Below are 13,653 nucleotides of genomic sequence, written 5' to 3' on the forward strand. Positions count from 1 at the left end.
CCTGAAGGATTTTACTCAGTTTTGCTGGATGGGTGGTTCCTGGCTTTAGTTCTTGCCTTCCAGAATATCATATTCCAAGCCCTCCAAATCCTTTAATGTGGAAGCTTTGAAATTTTGTGTATCCTGCATCTCCACAACATTTGAATAGTATTTTCTTGGGTGCTTGAAATATTTTCTCCTTGACCTTGGAGCTCTGGAATTTGACTATAATATCCCTGGGAGTCTTTATTTTGGGATCTCTTTCAGAAAGTGATTGGTAGATTCTTTCAGTTCTTACTTTACCCCTGGATCTAAGATACTGGGGCAGTTTTCCTTGACATTTCTTGAAATAGGATGTCTAGGCTCTTTTTTTTTATCTTGGCTTTTAGGTACTCCAACAATTCTTAATTTCTCTATCCTCAATCCATTTTCAAGATCAGTCGCTAGAAAATTGTTTCACCTGACCTTTTGTTGATTCTGTCACTCCAGAATTCAATTTGAGGCATTATTATAGAATTCTTTGAAAGGGAATTTGAGAGAGTTCAATCGAGGGTCTTGGCTCTACATCCTATTATTTTGTTTTGTTTTGTTTTTTGGCTTTTTGGAGGGGGGAAGGTAGGGCAATTGGGGGTAAGTGACTTTCCCAGGGTCACCCAGCTAGTTTTTTGTGTTAAGTGTCTGAGGGATTTGAACTCAGGTCCTACTGACTCCAGGACTGGTGCTCTATTCACTGTGCCATCTAGCCACCCCACACATCCTCTTATTAAAAAAAATTCTATTTTTTTTGTATGGATGGCTTTCTGGGAGTGGAAAGAGCATCTGGAAAATATGGTGATGTGATAAACCAAAGTTATCAATTAAAATTTATATTTTTTAGAGGCAGAGAAAGCAACAATGGAAAATTTTTCTTCCTGATCTGATTCTTATTAACAAGAAGAAACTGGCTGCTGGTATAGAAAGGAGGATGGAGTAGATGGCAAGTGACCATTCTATCCTTGACTCTGTGCCAGAGAAGAGGAAATTGCTGTATAGCCTGATAGACTTTAGATTTTGGGAAAAACTAAATCAAACGACTTAAAGAAAGATTAGATAGGATCCAATGGAGTAAAGTGTTTCAGGGGAAGTCAGCTTGGAAAATATGGCAGACACTTAAGAATTCTAGATCCAAAGGGAAACAATTTCAATGAGATCTTTCTGAAGAAACCAATGGGAACACACAGGGAACTCACTAATCAAATTAAATTTAAATAAGTAATGTTCAGAAGATGGAAGCAAGGCCACATAACAGAGAATAACTGAGTGAAGCATGAATAGTCCTACAGCAAGCTGGTAAGGGAAGCTAAGCACAATTTTTTTAAAAAAGAAAATTATTTTAAAAAATTATACTAAAAGAAAGGGGAAGATAAAAAATAAGCTAATATCTTGGTTTGGGGCAAAATGGGATGATGATAACTTACAAGAAAGAAGATAGTGCTTCTCAATTCTCATTGTCTTTGTTTTTACTAAAAAGGATAAATGACACAACAAAAATGAGTAAGAGGTACTTAATACTCAAGATAATTAAGAATATAGTAAAAGAGTACTTAGATTCCCTTGGTGTATTTGTGTCACCTGGTTTGGATGATTTATATCCTTTCAAATAATTGGCAGATGTGACTGCTGAACTACTGTTAATGAAAACTAAAAGATAAAGGAAAATGGGTGAAGTGCTGTAAGATTGGAGAACAGATATCTCCATTTTCAGAAAATGGGAAAAAAAATAGAATCTTCAAAACAAAGGCCAGGGAGCTTGACTTTGATTCTTGGGAAAATTCTAAAATATATGATTAAAGAGATAGTGAACACCTAGAAAGAGAAGCAGTGACTATAAAGAGCTTTTATTGAGAACAGTTTAAGCGACTAACATCTTTTTGCCTCCCCCCATAATAACTCCTTGAGTGAAAGCAATAAGGTCTTATTTACTATTGTACTCCTGCAGCACTTAGTAAATGCTCTATAAGTTTATGCTGAAAGAAAGCATCCTCTACTAAACTCCTACTCCACTGTGGAATGATGGTTTGGTGATGGTTCTAGATTCTTGGTACACTTAATATTTTATGCTTTCTTCCCCCACAAAAAGTATCACATCCTACTTTTACTATTTCTACTTCCTTGATATCTTATCATTCTTTCTTCTTTCTCCATAAAATATAAGAAAAGATGATCTATCAAGGGCTAATACATTCTTCAATCTCAATATGAATAAATGAAAAAAATCTTCACTCAGTGAAGTGGATTTTATAGTTTAGTTCTATGTAGCAATTTAATTTGTACCTGAACACAACAGCTATGCAACATGAATTTATTAAATAATACTGTGTGCATCTTCATCTAGTCTTACCTGTAATGGCTATGTAGAAAGAAAATGATGATTTTAGTTGCTTTGCTACTTATGTTGGAATGGTTGACTTTTTAAAAATGGGGTGACAATTTTTGGTTGCTTTTCTATGAAGTTAGCAGATATTGTCTAATTTTAAAATTGTGTTGTTTTGATGTAATTTCATGCAGAACACGACAACCTTTTGTAGTTAATAGTGATAATATTTTCACACTATCTGATATTATCTAAATTTTGCAAAAGATTTAAAATATTGGATCACACAGTGATGAACCAGTTATGCCCAAGGAGTACCTTTATTGATTTCAATCAGTCTTGGATATGATGTAGAGATAGGGATATCCAATTAAGATAAGGAAAATATTGAACACAAAGGATACCACCCAACAAGACCTGATGAAAATCAGCTTTTTCATTTTAATTAAAAACACAGAAGTTTTTAAATGCCTTATTAATTTTTCATCATAAAATCAAAACACAAGATTTTCTTATTTAATGAAAAGCAGAAACATTTAAAATGTTGTGGGGTTTTTTTGTTTTTGTTTTTGTTTTGCCTTTTGGAGGGCAATTGGGGTTAAATAACTTGCCCAAGGTTACAAAGCTAGTTTTTTTGTGTGGGTGTTAAGTGTCTAAGGCCGGAACCGAACTCGGATCCTCCTGACTCTGGGGCTAGCACTTTACTCACTGGGCCACCTAGCCACCCATAAAATGTTTTTAAAAGTTTAAAAAAGAATTTTTTAAAAGCCCAGGAAACTGCTCCTTTGTAATTCTGTCAAGTTAAATTTTGATTTTTTATACAATATGATTTTAGAACAATGTTTGTTAAAAAGAGGGAAAATTTTCCTAGTAACTCTTTGGTACAAATCTCAGTTGCTTGATTAGCTGATATGATACTAGCTACTGTTACTGCAACTATTTCAACAGACAACAAAAAGAATAAAGATGATCATTTCAACATTTTCTAACTGCTTAAGCAAACTTATGAGCTTGAAGGAACTTTTAGGGAAATTTTAAAAAATTGATATACTTATGCAACTTTCTAAATTAAGATCTATACTCCAAAGGAATTAAGTGACACAAAATACAGTCACAGCAGAAACAATAATGAAGGTACAAATTGGACAAAATAGCTAAAGTATCATAGAATTTTAGGTATAGAAAAGTCTTGAGAAATTATCTAGTCCTGTTACCCAGAAAGGCTAAATGATTTATCCAAGGCTATATAGCTCTAGGAATCAGTGTAGAACTACTACTAATACTATTACTGTCCAATTATTCATGACCTCATTTAGGGTTCTCTTGGCAAATATACTGAAGTGGTTTGCCATTTCCTTCTCCACCTCATTTTATAGATGAAATGAGGAAAACAGGGTTAAATGACTTGCCCAGGGTCACATAGCTAGTAACAGTATGAAGTCAGATTTGAATTCAGGAAGCTAAGTTGTCCTGATTTTAGGCCCAATACTCTATCTACTGTGCCACCTAGCTGCCCAGTCAACGATGGAAAACAAATCAGTAGTAGAACTGCTACTAGACCCTGGTCATCTGACTTACATATGTTCTTTTGACCACATCACATTGTCATAACAATTGAATCAGTTTATTTTACTTCAAGAAATATTTATTGACTCCTAGATTATATTACATTATATTGTATTGTATTATATTATATTATATTATATCATATATCATATTATATTATATTCACATACTATATTATACTCTTTACTATATATCTATTTATGCCATTCCTCTCAAAAATCTTCAATGGCTCCCCATTACATATAGGATGAAGTTGAAATTATTTCTTCATTTAACATCCTCCAAAATCTGGTTACACCCTGCACTTCCAGTCCTATTTCTTTTTTTTTTGCTTTTTTTTGGGGGGGGGAGGGCAGGGCAATTGGGGTTGTGACTTGCCCAAGGTCATATGGCCAGTAAGTGTTACGTGTCTGAGGCTGAATTTGAACTCAGGTCCTCCTGACTCCAGGGCCAGTGTTTTATTCACTGTGCCACCTAGCCACCCCCTCAGCCCTATTTCAGACTACACTCTAACCAAACTAGACTATTAGCTAACCACCTGAAATATGCCTGTGCCCCCATTGTTCCCTATGCCTAGAATGTCATCATATCTCTCTAAGAATTCTTATACAACTTTTAAAATCAGACACAAATGCTACCTTGTCAATGACTCTTTGGTATTCCCTCAAGTAGAGTCCATCTCCATCCAAACTCAAAATCCCATAGAGCACTTTTGTTTTCCTCTCTTCAATGAATGGATCATGTATTGTTTTGTTTTATAATTATCTGTGTATGTGTCATCTTTCCAATTAGTCTGTTAAGTTCTGCAAACGCAAAGATTGTGTCTGTATGCTGTAGTTTGGATAAAGTTGTTTCCTTGAAGTTTAATACAGTTGGTGTCATCAACATTTGCCAACTGAAGCTGATTTAGGGGAAACTGGGAAGGTAGGCCTAGCCTCAAACAAACAGGAAATAATACAGCAAACTATGTGAATTTTGTGGAACCCAGACCCTTATTCTCATGTCCCTAGGATCCACAGCTTATGGAATCAAAGTTAGAAAGGTTTTCTAGTCCATCTATATACGAAAAAAAAATCTCCCTAACACACATAATAATTCAGCCTTTGCTCAAAGACCTCAAGGGTGGGAGAATAATCTTTGGGGGTGCCCATTTTACTTCTGGACTGTTTGATCATTAAGAAGCTTTTCCTTCCATCAAGCCTAAAAAGGCCTCTGCAACTTGCATGCACTGTTCACATTTCTCCCCTCTGGAGTGAAAAAGAACCAGATATTCCTATACATTAGTTTATCACATCCTTTAAGACACCTATTACATCTCAACTCCCAAATATCCTTAGTTCTGACAGTGGATCTTTACATGGCAGAAATTGAAGGCCTCTGACCATCCTATCAAAAACCATGTTGTTTAATCTTTAAATATCTAGGATATATTTTGCCCTCAGACAACTGAGATGCACGGTCAAATAACTATGACACAATTTAGAATATAATAAATCCGCAGAAGTCAAACATTGTTAAGAGGTATTTGAAGACACAAGGATCACTTCTGTGAAGAAAGGGCTTCATGAAGAAGGTGGTACATGAGAAGAGTCTTGAAGTGAGGGAAGGATTTCATCATGTGAAGAAGGGAAAGAGTTTGTTTGAGGCACAGTAGTTATGAAAAAATGTATACAGGAAAAGCAGTAGAAAGAGTCAGCTACTAGTGCTTTGATCTGGATAGAATGTGGAGTCTGTGAAGGGTAATGGTATGAATTAAGGCTGGAACAGTAAGTTCAAACCTAATTTTAAGCTCAAACCTTGAATGTAGTATGGAATTTGTCTTTTATTCTGCACATAAAGGGAGCCATCAATATATTCTGAGTAGGGGAGTGAGTGATAAACTTAGGAACATTATTTCAGTAGTATTGAGAAAAACAGGAGAGGGAAAAATTAGAAGCAGGAAGGTTAGTTAGAAGACTACTGCAATCACCTAGGAGAATAGCAATGTAGGACTACATATGGTAATGGCAAGGGAAATAAAAAGGAGGAGGCAGATATAAAAGATATTACAATAGAATAGTTTGGTTGTGGCAGATGTGAAAAGATTACCTAATTAGCATTAATATGGCACAATGGAGTCTTTCTAAAATAGTGCTCTTGATGTCTTGGCCACAGGAGTTTGTCATAGAAGAAATTAGTTCTTTGTGATTATTTCATTATATAATCCCCAGTTAATATAGCTTCCAAATTTTTATGCTCAATTCTGCCTGACAGTCAGTACTATTATAGTGGGGTTCTAGTGCCTAGTTTTACTAGAACTGAACTTTTTCTACAATTCTTTTGTACTCTTTGAGCTAATTGAGTAAATTAAGCAATGTCAGAAGAATAAGAGCCATATTGACCAAATGGATCACATAAAACCTCCTTAAATCTTTCTGAAAAATGTGCAAAAGCATAAATACTAAATAAATATGCATAAGGACTAGACCTGTGGTTTCACTGATATAGGGAATCCCAGATGAGAAAACTCCTTCTAACAATGCAAACTGGTAGTTGGAACTGTGCCTTTGGACTCACTGGTATAAGGAACTCCTAGTGAGGAAACTCCTTTTAACAGTGTAGATTAGCACCTTCTCCACTAAGTAGTATCTTGTAGAGTTGCCTGGGGTACCAAGAAATCAAAAGATTTACCCATAGATTACACAGACAATAACAATAGAGACAAGACAGAAACTTGAGGCTGGTTCTCTAATGACTATTCTGTTTTCTTTCTAGTGTCATTATAAAAATTAAAAAAAAAAACCCTAACCCAATTTAGTAATAAAAAGATGTTGGTTAAAGCATTTAAAACTAAAACCTAATAAAAAAAAATCTAAGTATTTAAAAAAAATCTCTTCTAGTTTATTTCATACCAGGTATTTCCCCCCATTTCACTTTTTATTCTCCATGCTAAAAATACCGGTTTTTTTTTAAATTCATAACTTATTTTTAAAAGTGTAAAATAAAACCAGTTTGATTATAAATCATTTTAAACAAAAACAGGAGGATTTGGGATATTTCATGAGCCTGAGTGCTATAAGCTACCAAAAGTATACTTTCTGTTTACAGAAGACCAAAAGTAAATCAGAATCCTTTACAAAATACTGTTTTAGGTAAATCTTGAATAACACAGATTTCAGTAACAATGCTAATAAGACTGCTGCTAAACTCCCTAGGTATTTTCATTTGTTTCTTCCTTTAGTAGGTCAAATAGGTCATCTTTTTGGTTTTCTTGTTATTTATTTAGTCTTCTTTGCCCATTCAAGGTTATTAATATGTTATTATTACTCTGGTTATCTAAAAGAATTCTCCAATGAAATCCTCTTCTAATATCTTATGGTGGCATGGAAGTGACTTTGGGCTCTCCAAAGCTATGTACATAAACCTTGGTAGGTCTTCACAAGTTGGAGTGGTTTTTAGTATATAACAGGTGATAGACTATGTTTTTGGACTAGCTTAGTTAAGTGTACTAATTAATATCTTTATGGCCATAGCAATTTGTAAAAATACAAACTGGCCCATGGTTCTATGTAGTTCTTTTGTATTGCTGAGGTGATAGTGGCAGAGTAGCAAAAAAATGGGTAGAGCATACTAAACATTAATAGATATTAATTAATAGTTTGTAATCTCAGATCCAGTGACCAACAATTCATGAAGGAACTGAATCATGTACAGATAGACAACTGAAGTAGTATATTGGTACCCCTAAGGCACTACAAAAAGGATATAAGAAATATCTCTAATTTGTTGAGTATATTTCCATGGAGGAGTTATGGGAAAATTGGGAGAAACCTGATTCTTGGTTTTCATCCTTGTTCTTCCCATTTATGTTTTTGCTTCAAACCTGGCTCAGATATGATTGCCTGCTCTGGACTAGTCTTTATACTTTGCTAGTCCAGTTCAATATTTTCTTTACCTAGCTTTTTGAGGCAGCACTGCAGACAGTGCCCTGCTTCAGATCTAGGCTATAGTATTAATCTCTTGTCTCTAGTGGGAAATGACTACCTCTATAAAGAACAGTGACAAATAATGAATTAACATGTAAGAAAAGCATTATTTCAACTCATAAGTATCAGTCACTTCTAAAAGTAATGTTATTTAAAAACTAAGTCATTAGATGAAAATAATGGTGCCACTTGAAAACAGAGATTTATCATTAGTTGTAGAAATGACTTGGTTTTCTATTTATAAGAAGGTACATCATATAATCAAGTAAAAAGTCTGATATAGCATAGTAAAGGCAGAAAGTCTAAGAGAAGAGAGGGCACCTGTTCCTGGGATTCCATCTCCCGGTGCTGCAGTTTTTTCTCTATGGAGCGCATCTGAATGCTTCGGTTTTCCAGCTCATCTTCCAAAGCCTAAAATAAAGTGAATCAGTGAAAAAATAAACATACTGAATTGGAGAAACAGTTTGCAAGTAACCTGACAATAAACATCATAACTCCGTTGTTTCCTACCTTTGTTGTTTCTTAAAAGTTCAACTTAAAAATGACAAGCTTTTGTATAGCTTTCTCCTACTATAAGAAATTGTGAAATATAAAGACATGTGAAATAGCTAAATTAGGGCTGAAAACTTGCTTCACAAAAGGTTATTTACTTATATATGTATTTATGACAGATTTCCTTAAGATAGTCAGTACTCGTGACACATTTAAAATAAAAATTAATTTATAAAAATTTAACCTATTCAAAACATTCTGTCAATTCGACTAAACAATAACACTAAATATCTGCCATGTACTCAGTCCAAGAACTCTTTTATTACAGAAATGAAATGCAGAATTGTATTCATTTAAAATGAAAGGCAGCAAGGTGGCCCAATGGACAGAGAACCAGACTTGGAGTCAATAACACCTGAGTTCAAATCTGGTCTTAGACATTTACCAGCTGTGGGACCTTAAGCAAGTCATATCATTTTTCCAGGCCTCAGTTTCCTCACTGATGATGAGGATAATAATAGCACCTACCTCTTAGGGTTGTTATGAGGATAACATGAAATAATATTTGTAAAGTGGAAAATTTTAAATGTTATATAAATGCTTGCTATTGTTATTATAATAAAATTCCACCAATAAATATTTACTGTGTAAACACTGTATGTGTTCCTGGTTTATAGTAGTATGTGTATAACCTTTACCTCTATGAAGTCCCTTTCTTCTGTAGTGAGAGGAAAAAAATAGTAAGGACAGGGAGGAGAGTGTGCAATGTGTTAATGAGTTCTTAAGGTTATTAACACATATTAATTTAACTACTAATATCTATGTGAAATCTTGGTGCAGTGGAAATAGTCAGAAGATTTGGGTTCAAATCCTGGCTCTGTCATTTGCTAATTTTTCTGGGTCTGTTCTGTTCCTTTACCTGTAAAATGAAGATGTTGAACTACATGATTTCTAGTTGTAACTTGATGATACTATGATCTTACAAAAGCAGATTTAAAGCATGTGTAAACATGGAGATGATATGAAAGTAATAATTAATAAGTACATATGAGTACATATTGAAGAAAGTACTAAGATTTGGGAGAATCCAGAAACTGCATTCCTTAAGGTATAATATCTATTATTACACTGGCTTATAATTTGATTTTTAAAATTGGAATAAAAAAGAAACATATCTCTTTCAACAATGTCAAGAATACATGGCTGTCCTACACATGGTATATATGACATGTTGAAGTTAATTGGTAACAACTAAAAAAATTAAATTAAAAAATATAAAGCTTTGATTGTTCTATAGCCCTAGGAAAGCACAGATAAGGACAAAATTGATTGACTGAAGAGAAGAATTCACATATTTTGAAATGACCAAAAAAATAAAAAGAAAAGAAAATTATGTCAAAAGATTCAGGCTGCCCTTGAATACCTACATATTTAAAAATTAGAATGTGAGGTGGTACCAAAACATTCATCCAAAGCAGACTTTGAGTCAATTTCTCTTTGAGTTTATCAATTATTTCTATGAGTGCAATGCTTGTTAGTGGTATTTTCAGTCAGCTAGCACTACCTAATTTGTTAAAAGTTCCTTGCCCATCATAGTGCAATTACAAACATCTGTGGAGCAAAACAGTCAATCAGAGAGATTAAAGGATTGAAAGCAATGTTCATGGTTTAATAACAATCATTCAGAATATTTCTTTCAGTTGTCAAGATCACCATTTGGGCTTTTTGTTTTTGAAATACAAAATGTAACACAATGACTCTTATGTATACTTTGGATCCATTTAAGATGGATCTTAAATATATTTTGTACTTCTCTTACATTCTTATGATTTATTTTGTACCATAGTTTTTAATGTAAAACATTATATCCTGTGCTAAACTAGAAGCTCCATAAGGCCAGCAACCAAGTCTTATTTATCCTTGTGTCTCCCAAACATTATAAAAATAATAAGCATTGAATAAATGTTGAATTGAATTATGGGTAAAATATATGATTTTTAAATAAAAATGAATTCTGATTTCATCTTACCAAATGAAAAAATTGCAAAATGAAATAATTTTCACTATAAAAGATTACGAATTAATTCGATCAGACATAATTATTAGATTTATTCTTTGACAATGAAGCTCTCTATCATTCAAATGGAATGATACTGTAATGTCAATCTGGAATTCTATGACAACATTTCATTTCCATAAATATTTCAATTTATATGTGGCCCATAATGTAACTGAAGAGCCAGGGCATAAAAATTACTGTTTGTCTACGCAGAGAAGGTAGTCATATCTAATAGGAATCTGAACTCCCCAACCCATAACCTTTTTTTTTAAGTGCCTTAAATACATTATACTTCAGGAAGATGATAAGAGTATTTTGATAGTGTAGGATAATGGAACTGGTCTTGGATTTAGAAGACCTGGGTTCAAGCCTGGGCTCTACATTTTATTAGTTATGTGACCTTGAGCAAGTCACCTAACTTGTTTGGATAATCAATTTTTTTCATTTGTAAAATGAGGATAATAATTCTTGCACTAGCTGATTCATGAGGTTCACAAGAAATGGTTTTTTTTTTAATCTTAAAGTATTACATATGAGTTAAGGTAAAACAATATTTTCTCTATTTCTGAATTTTGAAACCATAAATGTCAAAACATTAAAGTTCACATCATAATTCAGGACAAGAATATTAGAACTAGAAGAGAGACCTCATAGCTAAATTCATTCAGTCCCTTAACAATGAGTCAGTCCACAGGGTGGTGGTAGAGGGAACAAACATTTAATAAGCTCCTATTACCTGCTAGGCACTGTTCTAAGAACTTTACAATATTTCATTTGAACCTCACAACTGATAGATACTACTATTACATTCATTTTGCAATTGAGGAAACTGAGGCAGTCAGTTAAGTGATTTGCCTGGGTTCACACAGTGTATGAGGACAGGTGTGAATTCAGGTCTTCCTGTCTCCAGGAGTAGCACTCTATCCACTTATACCAGCTAACCTCTCTATTAAGTATCTCTTTATATATTAGGCTAAGCTGCAGGATGGATTAACCTGGAATCGGGAAGACCTGAATTAAAATCCAGGATCAGACCCTTACTAGTTGTGTGACCCTGAGCAAGTAATTTAACCTCTGTTTGCCTTAATCCACATAGAAGGAAATGGCAAACCACTCCAGTATCTTTGCCAAGAAAACCCCATAGATAGAATGGTCCACAAGGTCATGAAGGTGGCAGGCATGACTCAATGACTGAACAACAATCTATTAGGCACTATGCCAGGTAGCGGGGATTGAAAAAAATGAACTAGTCATTCTCTTCAAGGAACTTAAACTACTAGGGAAGAAAATATGTACATATCTAAGTATACATAGAATACATTTAAAATAGACACAAGGTTGTTTTGCCAGATAAGGACAGATAAAGACAGTAAGAGGTTGGTGACTTGTTTTATCTTATAGTTAGTGGCAGAATTGAAATTAGAGGTCGATTTTCACTTCAGTGTTTTTCTTATCATACCAATAGCTATGTTGAGTTGTAAACAATTATTCAGTAGCACAATTAAGATCCTTGCTCCCACATAAGTTCTTGAAACCCAAATTTTCATTCATAAGTTTTAAATTTAACATTAAACTCAAAGAATCATGCTTTTTCCAGTTTATAAGAAAAAATTCTGGATAATTAGGAAATTTGCTAACCAACATCAGAGTAAAAGTGTAAATTAAAGCATATTTTGAACAATTAAATTGTTCAGAGTGCAAAATTAATGTCTTCCCTAAGTATGCTATTAATTTGAATCACCACTGAAAAGACAATCCTTTCCTCCTCCCAATTAAACTGGCTTTTAAATCTTTCACAATAAATTTCTTATTGAAAGCCTATATTAATTATACTTGACCTTAAAGAGTGCTTTATGTTGGTCTGTGAACAATGACATGAAATAATATGCTTTCCAGGGCAGACATTCTACACTTCCCAAAAGCATATAAAAATGTAAATAAAATACTAAGTATTATTCCACCAAAGAAGATATACCACAATTCTTAAAAAAAGATTATTGGGCAAATTATACATTGGTGATGATTAATCAAAATTAAAATGTCAATATTCCTTATTGTTAAAGTGAACATTTGAGGGAAAACCACATTGTCTTAGGAGTCAATGTGTCAGATGCCCAATGCCTTTTACACCACTAATTGCTTCCATGTTGATACAGAAAAGAATTAACACCATATTTAATAATATTATCATTGATAATCTAACAAAGAAAGTAGAGTTTGTAGACAAAATTAGTAAGATATTAAAGTTTCATTTCATTCAAAATAGAAGCTTCCCGGAACATAGCTCTAAATCAACTGGACAAGCATGAAATGGTTGCAAATATAAACTTTCTGTTGCTATCAAATAAATAAAAAAAAAGTTCCATTCAAATAACTTACATTGTATTTCTGAAAGTTGTCTAATAGGGAAATCTTTTAGTTAGGCACTAATAAATATTTGTTGAATGAAGATAATGACGAAGTATCCGTTTTTTTTCTGGTATATAATTATCATTCATTCATTTAATCATGCACACACATACAGCAAACATTTCTTAAGTCCTTACTATGTGCTGGTGATGATAAAAAACACAGAAGTTGACCTACCCTTATGAAGCTTATAGTTTACAAAATAGATTTCTAAATTAGAAAATTTCCCATTCCTATGATTAGTATCCTGTCCTTTGTATAAGTAGAAAATGCTACTGTTCAGGGAAAAATTTAGTGCATAAGCTTTGAGTTGTTTTCATATAGTGGCGATGGATTTTTGCTAGTTCATTTGTAGACTTTTTAAAGGAATGATGTATGGGAAGAGGGACAGGTGATACAGTAAGTCAGTCAACATTTATTAAGCACTTAGTATGGCCAGGCAGTGCACTGAGGATACAAAGAAAGGCCAAGATGGTTTCTGCTGCCGAGGAGTTCACAGTCTAATGGAGGAGAGAACGTGTAAACACATCATAGGGAGGACAAATGACAATGACAATGAAAATCATCAGGAGAGGAAAGGAATTAGCATTAAGGGAGAATTGGGAAAGCTTTCCTACATAGGTGGGATTTTAGTTGGGACTTGAAGCCAGGAAAACCAGGAGTTGGAGGTAAGAGGGTAGAGAGGTCCAGGCAAGGGGAATTGGATTGGAATCAGGGTCTGTGGCCACGAAGCAAAGAGAAGCAAAGCTTGGATTTGGATCAATATCAGAGTTAAGCTTTAAATAACTCAGAATTTTAAAAGTTACAATGAATTGTAGCATTTGTAGTAA

At 33.7% G+C, this 13,653-nt stretch overlaps 1 protein-coding gene across 11 annotated transcripts in view; it reads right to left on the reverse strand.

The window, feature by feature from the left end:
• Positions 1-13,653, reverse strand: part of CEP112 (centrosomal protein 112) — a 555,671-nt gene that overhangs the window by 63,406 nt on the left and 478,612 nt on the right. For all 11 annotated transcript variants that reach the window (XM_069076590.1, XM_069076589.1, XM_069076587.1 and 8 more), the window contains one exon: positions 8,185-8,274. In XM_069076590.1, coding sequence (XP_068932691.1) covers positions 8,185-8,274 — 90 coding nt within the window. The remainder of the gene's footprint in view (positions 1-8,184; positions 8,275-13,653) is intronic.

Source organism: Petaurus breviceps, unplaced genomic scaffold (genome assembly GCF_028583685.1).
Source record: "Petaurus breviceps papuanus isolate PSGF00001 unplaced genomic scaffold, PetGlider_PUasm1.0 90925, whole genome shotgun sequence".
Taxonomy (NCBI): Eukaryota; Metazoa; Chordata; class Mammalia; order Diprotodontia; family Petauridae; genus Petaurus; species Petaurus breviceps.